The sequence below is a fragment of the Pyrgilauda ruficollis genome, unplaced genomic scaffold, assembly GCF_017590135.1.
Source record: "Pyrgilauda ruficollis isolate IOZ18807 unplaced genomic scaffold, ASM1759013v1 scaffold47, whole genome shotgun sequence".
NCBI classification, from domain to species: domain Eukaryota; kingdom Metazoa; phylum Chordata; class Aves; order Passeriformes; family Passeridae; genus Pyrgilauda; species Pyrgilauda ruficollis.
In genome coordinates this window covers 2435757-2452185 of record NW_024526266.1, presented here as the reverse complement: position 1 = coordinate 2452185, position 16429 = coordinate 2435757, and the positions used below count along the sequence as shown (strand labels likewise).

Genomic DNA, 16429 nt, shown 5'->3' with positions numbered 1-16429 from the left:
TTGCATTAAAGAAATATCAAAAATGTGTCACCATTTGCAGTAACAACAAAAGAAAAACTATTTTCAGTTTTCCCTTCCAAAGGAGCCTATTTTAGGACACTGCATCATCTTGTTATTCACTATCACTTAATTTCAACAATGAAGTTTTCATTAAAATCATAAATAATTTAAATGTACCAAAATGAGCTCTTCCATTTGTATAGAACAGCACATGAATGGATGCAAAGACAGCATTCAGCACACAACCTGTTCCACAGTGCTATCAAGAAAAATAATCAAAATAGACGCAGCTTAATTATTCAAGTGGCATAATAGCAAATTACAGCCCTTCCTTTTTACTTATTCATGTCTTCCTTCCAGATCATCCACTCTGAAGTGCCCTCAGTTTTATTACCATGCTGAAAACTTTTCACTGAAGCCACATTCACACTACACATCCAACGACCACATAACTTAGATAAGATGACTCAACATGTAACCAATAATTGTGCCATTTAAGATACAGTTTAAAAGAATTTGGTATCTGGATAGTCTCAGTTCTAATTTTTTTACTTTTTAAAATCAGAAACTTCTTAGGATCTTTCCAACCAATGTCCCAAAACTACTAAAGAATCTCATGCCAGGTAAGAGGGACCCTGAATTCTTCTACTTGAAGTTTGTGTGTTAGAGAAGACCCAAAGATTCTTGGCCAGGCACTGGAAAGAATGCAGAATTTCTGGCTTTATATTTAGGGCTATTCCTTCAAATTTTACTAGAAAGTTTTACCACTTAAATCTACCCTGGAAAATCTGGCATGCTCAGCACAGGAAAGCACGTGCCCCTGTCCTTACACCTCCACTTCAATGAGTATCCATGAGACAACCACACAGCCCTGAATTACTCCTGTTCCAAAGGAGAGCAGGCTACTGGAGAAAGGAGCCATTCAAGAGACTCTTGATTAAATTCTCTATCCCTCAGCATCTCTAGTTTCCACTGGAATCACAGCTCTGCACTTGGAGGAACACAAGGGAATTCATTCACTGGCATCTGATAACCCTTCCTTAGCAGTGGGAAATAGTTATCACCTCAGGTTCAGGGAAAATATGGGAATTTCTTAAAAATTCAGGCCATGTCCCTCAATTGCAGTTCTCGTCACAGACTGAAAAACTCATAATGATTCTAGGCAGAAGCTTCCCATTGCCCTGGCCCTGCACATCTAAGGGCCCACAGGGTACAGACATCAGTGGCAACTGCAAAACTAAAGATTCTGCTCCTGCCTGGGAAGACACACATCCAAAGCTTTTTCCAGAGGTGTAGAGGCACACAGGCATTCAGGACCTGTGCCATCAGTTCCGATTCTTCAACAGCCTAGGGTGGCATCCACACCACTGTTCAGGGACAGACACAGGAGCGGCAGAGCTTTGAGAGTTCCAAAAGCATTTCCCCCTCCCTTTAGGAAATGTAGGAAACACTTCCTCATCACACTTGCAAGACCCCTCTCCCTTGGGCAGCCAACTTTCTTTTCTCTCATCTTCACACTAAAAGAACAGTGGTTTCCCTTTGCCTGTCAGGTCTCCCAGGTGACCACCTGACCTTTCTGCCTCAGGGGACCCCTGCTCAGAACCCTCCTGCCCCTTGCCAGAACTTGTCTGTGTCCACTCTCTGCCTTTGGCACTGCCCCAAGATGCCACCAGCAGAAGAGCAGCCACCAAGGTGTTTGTCCTCCCTGGATTTGGCCTGGAGTGGTGCCACACAGTCCCAACGAGGACACATCTTGCACTCATGATGGCAATAAAACACTCACACACCACACTGGAACTGAGAAACCACTCTTATCCTTCTATAAAAATACTCACTTCTCTGCTAAATAGGCTCTGCTGTCTATTTCTTACTCACTCTATTTCTTGATCTTCCTCTAGGATTCTACTTTTTCCACCAGAAGTTTCAAACCTGAAGTATTCCCCAGGATTATTTCCTTAGTCTGCCCGTCAGCTCAGGAACAGGAGCTACATCACTACAACCACCAATTTCTTACTTAAGGTGGTACATTTAAACTGATCTGAACAACCGAAAGACATAGGATCAAGAATACAAAAACTGAACTTTCTCTGTAACTCATTCTGGTTTTGAATACATAGCATTTTATTTTCCTTAACAAAATACTGTGGGAACATTTAAATTATAACCTGTACTACACCGCAGAGAGCAAAATCCTGTTTCTCACAGAAACCTTTATTTAGGTCAAAGGGAAAGTTTCAAAAAGAGGAGAGAAGAAGCAGGGATTAATAGTGGAAGCCTTCTACAACTTGAGAGTAAGCAGAGATTAATACTACTCAGCAAGTGATTTTTTTTTTCACTGCATGGTCTGGTGAAGCAGAGGGGACGAAGAGGTTAAAGACAATAACCCAGTAGAGATTTTCAATATGAACACATGGGCAAATAATTTTGGATGATGTACTAAAACATGCAAAGCAAGTGATCAGATTTTCCAAAAAAAGCAAGCTGATGTGTTCTGCAAGGGGTCATGTGGCTGCTATTTAATGTTAACACAACTACCAGCAGCACAGCCAAGCAAGTCTAAAACTCCCTTCTTTTACAGTAAAGCAGAGCTTTGCAGTCACTGCTCTCTAGAAACCCACAACCATGACAAGAGAGAGAGAACAAAAACCAACATACCATTTGCAATTCCCAGGGAAGAGAAGGAAATCTTATGACTGACTGGGGGAACTCTGTAATTTTTTTTCCCCCTAAAAATTAAAATGCAAATTGGCTGCTTTCATACAGACAGATGTTTATGTCAGAGAAGTGTGTTCTTTATAATCTTTATTTTTTATACTGCAGCTCACTAACTATTAATTTACAAACAATCAGTAATTCCTTCTCCTTTCTCAGAAGTAACTTGCAGGTGTTTTTAATGAAGAAGGAAGGTGTTTTCCAGAATCCAGAAGTGACACAGCCTGCATTCAGCTCAGGCAGAGGATCGTGTCACTAAAGAGTATCTAACCAAGGTAATGGTTCAAGTCCCTGCTTCTGGCTCATCTCAAATGTAAAGGGATCCACCACTTCACTTAATCCCAGATTCTGTAGGCAACATTAAACTTCCAGTCTGTTTTTTCATTTCAAGCATGAAATGGTGAGTTGTAGTGGGCAGCATGCAGGAACTTGAGCACACGTGTGAAACCACAATATTGCTAAGAAATTTGGATATACACAGAAATAATTATATTTACTTGCTACAGATAGAGGGAAAAGACTGCTAAAGTATGTAAGTGTGCTGTGAGCATGCTCACTGATTTTGATGTTAAAAGAAAAACTACTACATATTGGTTTTTTTTTTTTTTTTTTTTTGTTAAGATAATCAAGATGAAATTGCTTTCTATTTTAAAAAAGCCACCTGTAATAATTTAATAAATATTTTTACACAATGAGGAAGGTGCAACACAATTTTAAAGATACTAAAAGAATACTGCTCATACAGCCTAAAAATGAAAATTCATCTCCAGCAATTAAAAGAATTAAGCATCTCGGAGTACATCTTTCAGAAACCTTATTTGAGAAAATAAATGAACACACATTAAAGGCTAAGAAATTTCATTCAGATACCATTCTGCATTTTGGGAAGCAAAGGGCGATTCACAACCCGTGTAACGAAGATTTGCTGGTGAATTTCAAATTGCAATAAACACCCTGTTTTTAAATCATGGCACACTGGGGAAAAACATTGCTCATCATCTCCCACCATGCACACAGATGAGAGCTGTGAAATTCAGCATCAATACTTAGAATGAAAAACCCCAATTCTATCAATGCCTTTCAGTCACCCATTGAAGACTCAGTTTAGGAACCCTTTTATACAGGTGAAATCAGCTCAATTAGTGTTTTGTTTTCTAATTACAAACTCCACAATACTTGAGTGTACATGCCAAGGGATGGATGAAGATTTACAAGTTGAATCCAGACATAGCTATGGCTCAGGCTGGTAGAAGCTTGAAGGAAGCTCAGAAATCTACACCACTTCATTAACCTACTGTCAAGATGCCTTGAGGTAAATTAAGCCTTCCACGTCTGATATTCCCTTCTGCAATCCAAGGGAAAAGCATTTTAACTTTGTTTAGCCTTTTCTGATGTGAGAGCTGATGTTTACAGCCCTTTTCCTCAGGGGATGAACACAGTTTAGATACACATGAGCCACCAGCCTCTGAGTACAGTGCAGGAGCACTGATGCACAGGTAACACCTGCACACTGTCAGAGCCTTCAGCTCTTTGTGTGCAAACACTCCAAAGAGTCAAACAGCCACCCTTCCTCATGGGTATTTCCCAGTGAAGGCATCACACCAATTTTTCTTACTGATTTGTTCTTATTCTTATGCAGATTTCTTATAAATAATTACTTTGCAGGTATATCTGCCTACACTCATATTTTTTCTGAATAGGCTTGGAGTGCCTTTAACTGGCAGAATATGTTTATCCTGATCTTCCAATAGGATCTCTCTTTTTTTAAAGCTCCTCTCCAAAGCTTTAAAAGGCAGAATATGTTTATCCTGATCTTCCAATAGGATCTCTCTTTAAAGCATTTTGCCCTTTTATCTGACTCTTTTAAATGTTTTCCTCATATGCATGTCTGTGTACTACTTTTGCTAATGTTAAGTACTGCTGTGATGTAGGTTCAAAATAGATCAAATGGAAAACTCTCTGAAGGATTAAATCAACAAAAAACTCCAAAAACCCAAACCAACAAACTAAGAAATGAACCAAAAATCACACACAGATCCACAAGTGCTGGGAAATACCTGGCTGAAATACTATGAAGCTGAATCATGACATCTTCAAGTACAGACCAAACAGCAGCCCTAAAAAAATTCCCAGGTAACACAAATGATGAAATCAATAATCACAGCCAAGGGATTGAGCTGGTTTCTCCACTTGAAGCACAATATTCTTCAGCAGTCACAAGAGTGACATAACAAACCTGCTGCCAGTGAAAGTTTGTGATGGACTGAAGTGACTGACGACCAGAGAAAGACTTCCACAGTACTGATAAAATGCACAATACACTGAAAAATAAACCCTCAAAGTGCAAAACAATGCCCACAGGAAAATGTGATGATACAGAAATGAGGAGAAACAAATTCATCATTTATTATAGTCACTGTGAAGATGCTGAAATGAGCTCAAGTCAGCTAAAATCTGAAAGGAATATGGCATTACATAAAAACAAATGAGAGAACACAAATCATCAAAGTATTATCCCAACAGATCACACACATCTTGAATGCCACTACAACCATTTTCATTTTGCCAAAGGAGAAGTGAAGCAGTTATAGAAACATGGGGCAGGATGAAGTATTAAAACACGTATCAGTAGCTCAAACCTAAAACATGATCACAATTACCTAATCAGGATGTTTGTCATTCAGAAACACTAAGTCCCACATGCTTCATCTCTAGCACAAGCTGAATTAAATACCAATATCAGTCCCTGAACAGGCTTTTAGCTCCAGATATTTTTCTGTTTAAAAACCATCTGCTTCAGAAATGTATGGATTGGGAAAAAATTAAGATTTATAGACGTACTTGGAAATTCCAGAATTTATACTCTGGCATCACTTTTCTTATTTAAACTGAAAAACAAAGCTAATGAAATACTTACCTCTGGCTGAATTGCTTTAAATACAGGCACATCCATTAGTGTTATTTGACCCTGCAATAAAAATTTCAAAAAAACAGAAGTTAAGATCAAAATTAACCCTAATCCTTGCATTCCAATCCTGCATTGCAACCCTAACCTTAACCCTTGCATTCCATTTAGGTGCTGTGCTGCTTAAGAACTGCATTTGTTCCATTTCCTTTTCTTATTTGGTTTTCATTTAATACCTAATTTCAGAGGTTTCAACATCTACCACAGGGTCATCCTGCAGAACCGAAGAAAAATACGCTCCCAGCTTTACATGCACAAATAATAAACAAATTATGAGAAATTATTCTCAGCAGCATAGTCCTGCAGTTATACAGGCAAGTAAGAGCTTGAACTCAGAAACACAATAGAAGAGCCTCCCCCAAAAGAAAAGGAACTGACTGCAGTTGCTCAAGGATAGCTTCTCTCCAAACTCTGAATGTTAGTCCAGCTACACAATTCTACTGAAACATCCCTACAGCTTTTTAATCAATACTTGAACAATATTGGAGTAACAAAGCAAAGCAATTGTTCAGTTGCTCAGCAACAGTTAAAATTCAACATAGTCATCTCTTTTCCAGCAAGGCAGAGTCAATAAGTGCATTTTCATTCTGGGATGCCTGCTTAGCTTTGAAAAGAGTAAAGTCAAAGACCAGGTTTTGCATTTTGAAATATATTCACAGAACCTTATTTTATATTTATTAATCCTGCACATTTTAGGATTGCTGACAGCCTATACATCTAGGAAAAAAAACCCATTTCTTTCAAAGGCAGCCCAGAAAGACCAGTGCCATCCGAGTTAGGTATCACAAATTTTCTTTTAATAATGAACCCAGGGACCTTGTTCTGTTCCCTCAGCTGTCAGCTGCATGGCTTTATTCCCATTTCCTTGAAAACAGCAGTGCCCCATATATACACTCCAAGGTACACACTGACAGCTTTGTGACTTTCACAAATTGCATGGATGCCACCGTGGATGGTGGCTCAGCTCCTCAGAGAAAGCCAACCTTGCAGGAGAATTTTAACTGGGATGCTCTAGGAGAAAGTCAGCAACTACAGAGATGTACCTGCTCTAATGAGGCAAGATGTGTTTTGCAAGGACAACCCAATCCATATCTGGTAGCACATCTTGACCTCTAAACACATTTTTAGACAGGAATTCTGACAATCAATGATAAACATAAAAAATTGATAAATATAATTTGTCTGTAACCAACACCCTGAAACAACAAGCCCTTTATATGTTTCACTTTTACATGCTCTCTGTCCAGGTCTCTGCTCTGTTGGCTGCTCCTTCCCCCAGACACCCCTAGTGGGGCTGCAATGTCGATGTGCTGGAGAGCAGGAAGCCTGCAGGGGCATCTGGACAGGTGGGATCTATGGCCAGTGGCATGAGGGTCACCAAGGCCAAGGGCTGGGTCCTGCCCTTGGATCACAACAACCCCAGGCACAGCTCAGCCTGTGAGGAGAGTGGCTGGAAAGTGAGGAACCCAGGCCTGGAAGAGCAGCCACTGAACTCCATCTCCAGCCTCCCATCTGAGTACTTAAGTTTATCAAGCTTCCTCAGAAACGCGTTGTTTTTGGTGAATATGTGGCCGAGTGGGTGCATCATTATGCTTCTCAGTAAAGCAAATTAACAGCAAAATTGGTTGGGTTTGGGAAGATGAAATGAAAAGAATGGGCAGTTCAATAAAATTCAAATAGAAGGCACATTAAAAGATCCTCACAAAAGACTCGGGCATTTCAATAGTTATTAACATTTCACAGCAAATTCTCCTCACTAAAACAAGATTGTAATGACAGCACAATAAATAAAAAGCCAGGAAACTGATTATTTGTTCACACTGAAGAGAGAAGACTTAAAGATAAATGTTGTCTTTCTTGCTAGCCCTCCAGAATCCGTCCCCTTCATGAGCCTGAACTGCCTTAGCTAAATTTGACTTGCTTCACTAGTGACTCCTAAACAAATTACTACTTTAAGACAAGATCAATACAAAATACTTATGAAATAAAAAGTAGTATTAGAACTTCACACCCAAATTCATATATCAAAATTTTAAACAGGGATATTTAAAAGGACATTTTAACACTGAAAAAACACACAAGTGTCAGGGTTCAGGATTAGTGGTCATTATTAAATATATTTGAAATTGCTATTAAGTACATTACAACATTTTTAAAAATCTGACAATTAAAAAAAACCTCTGGAACTTTCAACAGAGAAACCTCTTTCTTTTAGCACCATGTTGATACTAGGCTGATAGGTTTTTTTCCTTGCTTGGTTGACACATTTTTGCTTTTATTAAAACCTTAAGTAACACTGTATCACAGAAGCACTAGATCAAGAAACATCCCTCACTGCAGTTCCTTCCTTAGGGAGCTTGAAATTTCCATTACAAGTTCCCAGGGCTTAGTAAATTGCTCATAATTCAAATGAACCAAGCCATTGAGAGCTGAATATCTAAGCTGATTGCTAAAAAGCCATTTGAGTTTGTAGATATGACAGAAACTCAAATTAGAGTCTAAAACTAAATTTAACAAAACAGATTTTTTGAAACATTAACTTGCTCATATTTATAAGTCTAATGACTGAATTTCTATTCTTTTAAAACGTGCTCACTCACTGCTAAGTAAGTAAATAAAGCAGACTGAAAGGCTGGCAGTCTAATTAATAGCACTTGAAATTACAAAGCTTCAAAAATAATTTGAGATTTATGTTATGTGCCATTGCTCAACTCCAACAGCAACAAAAAACTTCTGCCTTGACCATCTCAAGGGGAACCTGAACCCCAATAAACAAAGCCCCTACTTTGGTTTCTGCAAGGAGAGAGATACAATGCACTAACTTTTCTCACTCCAGCTCCTTAACCCAGCCAATACAAATTCTTGGAGAGCTTCCCTCTCCCAAATGTGGTTTAATGCTTTAATATTCAAACCAAAAATTATAAGTGTTCAAATCAACTTGTTACATGAAGCACGCCAACCATAACTTTTCTGGTTTTGGAGCTGCCAGCTGCACAGACTTTAAAAAAATAAAAATAATTACATGTGCAATACAAAATTATGAACTTGTCCTTACTTATCATTTAAATAAGCATTCTGATTATGCAGAGATAGGGAAACTCAGTATTTTCTCTCTTTCCAGAAGTGATACCTCTACCAAGTTCATTTACATAATAAAGTATTTCATCATTGCACAGGGTGAGCTGAATGGAGGTTCTGTTTCTGTTTGCCCTAGATCCTAGATAACAGTTCTAGAATACGAGTGGAAAAGGTGTTTTTAATATATCACATTTATATTTCCCAATTCTCAACCATTTGAAGAGCTGTACAAGGCAAAACCATCTTTTAAAAGCGGTGCATGATAATTTTCCAATTAACACAGTGAAATGGCTGCTGGAAGACACTTCCCCACCCCTTCACAGCCACGGGAGTTTTGCATGTATAGAAAAGACCTTGCCTGGGGAGTCTCCAACAGCCAAGTGTAAAAATATTTTAGCTCTCATGGGTGTTGAGAAGTTGGACTTGTTAACAATTAAGTACTTCAAAACCCTAAAATTATTACCACACAGCTTCATATAAAGAGGTTTTACCCCTCTCTCGGGGAGGTCTGCCGGGTCAGAAATGTTATATTCAAACAACTCAGAACTACATTTCTGTGTGCTGCTTCTTTGAGGAATATGAAGAAGCTTAATGAAATAAAATTCAAAAATATTTCCTGATTTTTTCTCTTTTCTATGAGGACACACGGATTACCCTCTTTTCACAAAAACTTATAACTTAAGAACTTCTAGTTCCAGTTAAGACCACTGCATTAAGCTCCTCTCCACATTTCTGTATCAAAGTTCTCATTGGACCTGGGCTATATTCCCACTTTTTTAGTCCTTCTCAGGCATGAACTCTTTCTATCAGGCCACTTGCTGTATGTACTACAAGTTTTCCTGCCATGTACCTACCCTAAGGACAGGGCACTTCCCCCACTGCTCCCTCCCAGACAGAAAACCCTCAGTCTAAAAAGAAATTCAGTTTCTGTTTGGAATTTAAAAAGTCCAATGTATGCATTCTGGTCATTGAAGAACACTGCCATCAGCTGATTTTCCTTGAAGCCATGTTGGTTGAAGCAGCACTTCATAAATTGTTCCTTAATCTGAATTTCTAGAAGGAATTATATTTAAGCCTTCCAACTTGGCTTAGTGTTGTCTCTCTAGGCTGCCAGGATATTTTCCTCACTGAAAAAATAGCTAAGCCTCTGTTAAGCACAACATCAGTAGGAGAATAATTCTGCTGTCCAGAATGAACACCAGGGGATTCCAGTTCCTGTGTTGAAGCTCTACTTTTTTCTCACAAAGTCCACTCCAAAACTTTTATCATCAATAGCTCCTCCACACGCTGTAATTAAGTTGCTTCTTCTTGCTCTCATTGGGAACATATTTACTCTAATATTCTTCTGCAAAGTAAAGCTAACAGGATGTAGATAATCTGATATTTCACTGTCATAAGAACTCCTCATTGTTTCATTGAAACCATTTTAAAATAAAGTCTATTTGCACATTGTTTCCAAAATAAGCAGTATTTTCTTCCAACAACAATTTGACAAAACTTCACAAGAATTAAAAAGAAAGAAATACACATACATTTTAGCATGAGCTTATACTCCATAGCACTTCCAGGGACTAGGGCAAAGAATAAAGAATCCTTCTTAGATAACTAGGTGGGAAAAAAAAGCAATGGATTTATACAGCTGCGCTTCCCTTAATTCCACCTCAAATATTTACACCACCGTGGCTAAGTCAAAGTATAAAATGGAAAAGTGAGTCAAAAAGTAATAAACAGTCTAATAATTAAACAGTAGCTGTCTAAGGAATAAGAATTTACTGTAAAGCAAAAAATAAATATTTCCTCAACCTGAGGTTGGCCAGCACCTTAATTTGGAGCTCATGTCCCCAAGTATTCTCCTTCTTTACTTCAGCCTCACCAGCCTCCCCATTCCACTGCCACTGCACCACTAACAGATCCCTCCCCCACAAATTGTGCCCTGTGTGCTCAAAACCACACTTCTCCCTGGGATGAAAATGGGGAGCATTCACTGTGACCACGCCGAGCCTGGACACACCACGGCCCCCCCAGCAGGGCCAGACACCACGGGGCAAGCCTGGCACCAGCCTGGCTGTGGCTTCCAGCCCAGGAATAAAGAACTGAGCAGTGACCAGCCTAAAAGCAGGTCTTTAAATCAGAGATGGTCTCCTTCCTAGTTATATCTACAAAGCTGGCCATTGAATCCTTAAATATGTCCTACTTCATGCTCATTGAATGGGATTCTTCTTCCCCAAAATCTATGCAACACTCAGGTATTTAGTACATCCCCTGGAAGCTTTCTGTAAGCTGCAAGGTGATAAAGCAAACTATAAATTTGCAACAGCAGCAGCAGAACCTGAACATCTCACCCGTTTCTGTAACTCAGCCCTTTCTAAAGCAGCCTTCAACCTTGCGGAGGATTAAAACCACCCAGCTGCTAACAAGGTTATAACTGACTCTTACACCTCTATTACAACAAGAATTTCCATTACTGTTCCAACTGGCCCCCTTGAAGGGCTGGAAGACTTGCTTATGAGACAAAGGACCATTACACAAAACAGCACTCCTCCTGTGTACTCAGGACAGTGTTAGATGACTGCCAAAGGGGAGAATATGGAAATAAAATCACCAAAAATATCAGCACTCAGGTTTCTCTTTGGCTTGGTAGCAGCTTCTTGAAAATACAGGATTATAAGCAATACCTTTTGTTGTCCAACTGGTCTCTTACCCACTAAATGACTAAACAGAGAGAGTTTTGAAATGATAATGATGTCTTTGAGACAGTGGGAACTGAAAATACATCTGTGTCTCTCATTGGTACTGAAATCACCAGCATGGATCTTATTTCCAGCGTATCTCAAACTTAATTATCTTTCAGATTTTTGTTCTTCTTCCTCCAGAATAATTGTACTTCTCCCATCTGTGCACACAGACCTGTTCTGATCAAAACAGATCACACAAGGTACAGGATGGGACCTCACAATGTCTGTGTTGACTTGGTCAGTGAACTCTCACCTTTACCTCTGTTCAGGAACTCTTTTCCATTGGAGCCAAGGCTTCCTAACCATTATTTAGACAGCTGCCTAACTACTTCTTGTGGAGCAACTTACTATTATTGCTGTTTTACTGGCTTTTTCAGGTTATCTTTCCTCTCAATCAATAAGCTACTTAGGTAGCCCACAAATTATTTCATCAGTTTACCAATTCAAAAGAAATGACATTATTTTAAACAGTATTCACTCAGCTGTCACAGAGACATGTCTGCAGCCTGCACTGCATCCATTTTATAAGAGCTATCACTAAACGAGAAACTTTCTCATACTTTGAAAAAGCAACTGGCAGCACATCCATGTCCAACCCAAGAGGTAATACCCATCCCCAGGAAACCTCACACACTTTTACATCCTCAAGAGCTGGCCCTACTGTATCAGTCTGGCCTTCACATCCACACTGAAACCCAGATGAAGATTTTACACCTCTCTGTTATAGTAGGATTAAACCCAGGAAGAATAAGGAAGCGGCCAAGAAAATAAAAACAAGGGTCAAAGATACTTTTTCTCCAGGGTACCTAAGTTTTTGGCAAATTTAATTTTTTCCACAATCTTCAGCAAGAATGATTAGAAAAAGACAGTATTCAGAGCAAAAAGGTGCTACTGGAAAAGCAGATATGTGTGCCTGGGGAAACAAACATTAACAAAGAGGTGCAGCTGTGTAAAGAAACATTGAAAAAGAAATTAAATCAATTATTTCCTTGCCAAAGGATTGAATACTGATGATTTTGTTCAATTGTTCAGAATTCTACATGTTTCATATAGATTTACAGTAAATAAAACCTGGTATGAAGAACTAGGTACTTTAAAAGGAAAAAGGTTAAAAGCAAAAATGTTTCTTTTGAAGGACCAAGAAAACAGCAAAATTATACTTAGTAATAGAAACCAAAAATACAGACACAGCTTCATAACTGTAATGTGAAATGCTTAATTAAAAGATTCCTGTTGGTGAGTAGAACTCTACCCACTCTGAGGCATAACATGAAAACAGGAAAAACACTGGATTTGAATACAGATTTTTTTCTAACCAAGATTTCTTAAGTGGGTAACAGTAGAACACACAGAGTCAAGGCTGCTGCATTTGAGAGAAGAAGGATTAGATGGTGGAGCTAAAGAATTATGAAATGTGATTCTATGACAAGGCACCTCTGTATATTCTGCTGTCCAAGGGAGTGACAGCAGCTCCACAGAGACTGACTGATCTATTCTGCTGCCCAACAGCATCTACCTACCACTGGTAAATAGTAGAGCCATTCAACAAACTCATTCTGGCCTGAATGCATAATTCCACTGGAATTCATGTCCCTAGCTCCAGATTCTCTAAGTATTTAGATTTACTTTATGTACAGGAATCATAAGATGAAACTGGAAGGATAGCCAGCCCCAAAAAATATCTTCCCATGGAAAGTAGGTGATGCATTGCCCAGCTGTTCCTGACAACAGTGCAAGGAAGAGGCCCAAACCACATGACTTAAGTCTCAGTCAGGAATAAATCCCATAATTAATTATGATCCTTAGCCAAGAAGAATTTAATGTGTAAGTACCACTTCATAATCCAGCTGCTTTAAATTTTCAGAGTTCTCATTAAAATAAATTGTGCCATTAATAATTAACTGAAATAGTTATTAACAATTATAAACCAGAACAAACTCAATGGGAATATTTTGTGACATGTATTACTCCATATCAATAATCTCCCCAGGACAACTCCTCATGAATCTCATCACTTGAATTGGAAATACATTAAGAGCTTAGCAATCTTTCTAGCAACATACTTGAATCACTTAGAGGGACCATCTGTTGTCCTCACCTCTACAGGGAGTAAAAACAAAACAAAACAATCAACTAATGTTTTGGTTAAACATCTCATTATTCTGTGCAGCCAAAAGAAGAAACCTAGAAAAGATTCCTAGAGCAAGAATTAGCACAGTTAAGAATTAAAATAGCTCCAGGAAAAAAACCAAGTACAGATCAAGTATAGCCTTGCAATTAAAATATGCATGTCAGAATTAAGCTGCATTACATAAATTAAGAATCTTTGGTCTATGCTACATATAAGAGTATGAAAAATACCTGGAAAGCAGAACCCAAAAAGATCACTTAATTTCAACTCAAATTTCAAACAGAATAGAGACAATGAAGAACTAAAAAACAGGGTCTGTTTTTAAAATCCATGGATGACAGAAATTAGGCAAAAGAAGTGCAGAAATAGAGAAGCAGAGGAAAAGCTGCAAAGGAGAGTCACACACGAAGTAATTAGGATTCCTGGACTTGCTTACCGCATATTCCTCTGGTGTGACCTTTAGAACATCAAATACCACTGCATCAAAGCTCTTCTTCAGTTCAGCTGAACCCTTGTCACTCAAGGACTCGGAGCTGCTACTCTTCTGCAGAAACAAAAAAACACTGAGGATGTTTTGGACCTGTCCTCTTCTTTTTGTCTTCTCTTTTTTACACTCCCAAAAGCAAAATTTCTGTCCAAACGTCATTGTTCACAAAATTTTTCTATTGGGTAAATTTAGTCACAGAACAGACTTTTTCCTGATGTGGACTGCAAGAAATCAGATCTTCAAAGTACTATCTGGATTTCTCCAGGAGGGTTTGGACACTTCTCCAGGGATGCACAGGGTGGGATTGTTGGGGTGGCTAACACAATCAAGGCCCTTTCTGACAGTCTGTGCCATTTTGCTGCTAATGCTGCAAGCTTTCAAGACTGTGGACATGGGTCCTTGAGAATTCAGCCAGTTGAAATAAACTCATGTCCATTTTCAAGCACTTTTGTTATAAGGGCACATTATGAAGAAAAAGCTTATTTAATAATTATGTCCACTTTTAATTAGATTCTGACATTACAATCTCTCTGAAAAATCTGCCTTTGAAAACGCCACCAAAAATTTGATACCAGACATGCATTTTCAGTAACTAGTATGCTTATAGAAACATTTCAGTTATAAGTCCTCTTTCCTACTTCTTAGTCAAGCTAGAAAAAAAATATCACTTGCTTAAAGTAAATTAATATAATTTTGCCAAAATATATTTTGCTCAATTTCATCAGACATCACATAAACATTCAAGACTATTCTGCTGACTAAAAATGTTGCTTTCCTCCAAGATAATTTTTCAGGTGCACGCCAAAAAACAGTCAATGATTCATGAAGCAATTATAAGGGGAGTACAAGAATCTATATAAAAACAAACAATGATCTTTGGAGACTGATGCCAGCTTTCTTGACAATAGTTGTGTAATTATGGTGGAGATTATTTGGTTCCTTTTGGTAATGCTAGACTCCAATTTTCCTTTCACCTTGTTTGTGGTACTCCCCATTTCCATATGCAAGTGCATACCACACAGAACTGCTATCAAAACTCATCTGTAAACATGAAAATAAACATGGTTCAGTGCAGAGATTCATGGAAGGAAGCAACTTCAGTCAGGACTTTGTGGCTCTCCTCCCTATTGACTTCATAGTGTTCTAATTTCAGCCCAAGCCTCTTCCTTAACAAGCAGATGACAAGTGGAAAAATACATTCACTTCAAACTAAGAGGCACCAGCAGATGAGGCCAATCTCCACTGCTTGGCTGATGCACACACTCAGCTCACAAGCTGTTCATTTCTAGAGGGCAGAAGCTTTGATGGGCAGGAGGGACCCCCACCTACGCCAGAATATAGTCCAAGAGACAAAGGGAACAACTTTATTCCACTGCTGCTGTGTCAGACTGCTCCTCAGTACACACACACAAGTACCTGTCAAAAAAAAGAACATTTCCCACCGGCCTTGCCAAGCTAGCTTAATGTGCTAAGAGTGTCTATTCTTGTTAAAACTTGAAAAGAAAAGCTTCCTTGTCTAGATGTGATGGAAGAGAACACGGAAAAAAGTCAGCTTTGGCTATGGTATATGCAAGTTCATGCTCTATTTCGGTATGCCAAGTTCAGGACTTTACATTTTTTTCACACTAAACTGGGGTGTATGAAACCAACACACAGAACAAGAATCTGCTGGATGACAGCTGTTAAAAGAAAAATTCACATTTTAGTGCACTTAAAGTAAAAACTGAGTACTCAGTTAGCTGAGGTTTCCAGTCCTTACCTCTGAAGCAGTAGCTGCAATGTTAACACCACTGGACTGTCCGTTCATTAGCTCCATACTGCCCACACCATTAATCTTCGGCCCTACATTTACAGCAGCAGGATCATCTCCAAGGCAACCCAATAACCATTCCTACAAAGAGCAAAAAGGTATCAGAAACCACTTTCTGCAGGGGTTTTCATCAAGATTCAGTGCCTAAAATCGTTAACAAAATAAAGGACTTCCAAAATGGCTACACCACAGAGATCCAGACTTCAGATTCTAACCTGTATTTTAAAATTACCTACTTAAAACCAACATAAGCAACTGAAGGTTCCATTAAGATCCATCAGTCACTGGCAGTATTGACTTACCATATTATTTTCCCCTATTGTTTTCTCTATGCCAGGAATCAATATGAAAATACATGCAGTAGCCCTAACAAATTGAGGTCTGCAACACCAGTTCATATATTCTACTTTTTCTTTTATTACCAGCTTTAAAAAGTGTATTCCAGTATATCAGGTAACTTTAAGTTATTATCTAATCACTTCCTGTCTTATAGGACTCTTCACTAGCTTTA

The 16429-nt window shown here is 38.7% G+C and overlaps 1 protein-coding gene across 6 annotated transcripts in view; it reads right to left on the bottom strand.

The window, feature by feature from the left end:
- The window catches only part of RALGPS2 (Ral GEF with PH domain and SH3 binding motif 2), a 110469-nt gene that overhangs the window by 71310 nt on the left and 22730 nt on the right, over positions 1–16429 (bottom strand). For all 6 annotated transcript variants that reach the window (XR_005956079.1, XR_005956080.1, XM_041478921.1 and 3 more), the window contains 3 exons: positions 15868–15999; positions 14058–14165; positions 5630–5680 (listed from right to left, as the gene is read on the bottom strand). Coding sequence is in view for 4 of the 6 variants with exons in the window: in XM_041478921.1 (XP_041334855.1) it covers positions 5630–5680; positions 14058–14165; positions 15868–15924 (216 nt within the window). In the remaining 2 variants the exon portion in view is untranslated. The remainder of the gene's footprint in view (positions 1–5629; positions 5681–14057; positions 14166–15867; positions 16000–16429) is intronic.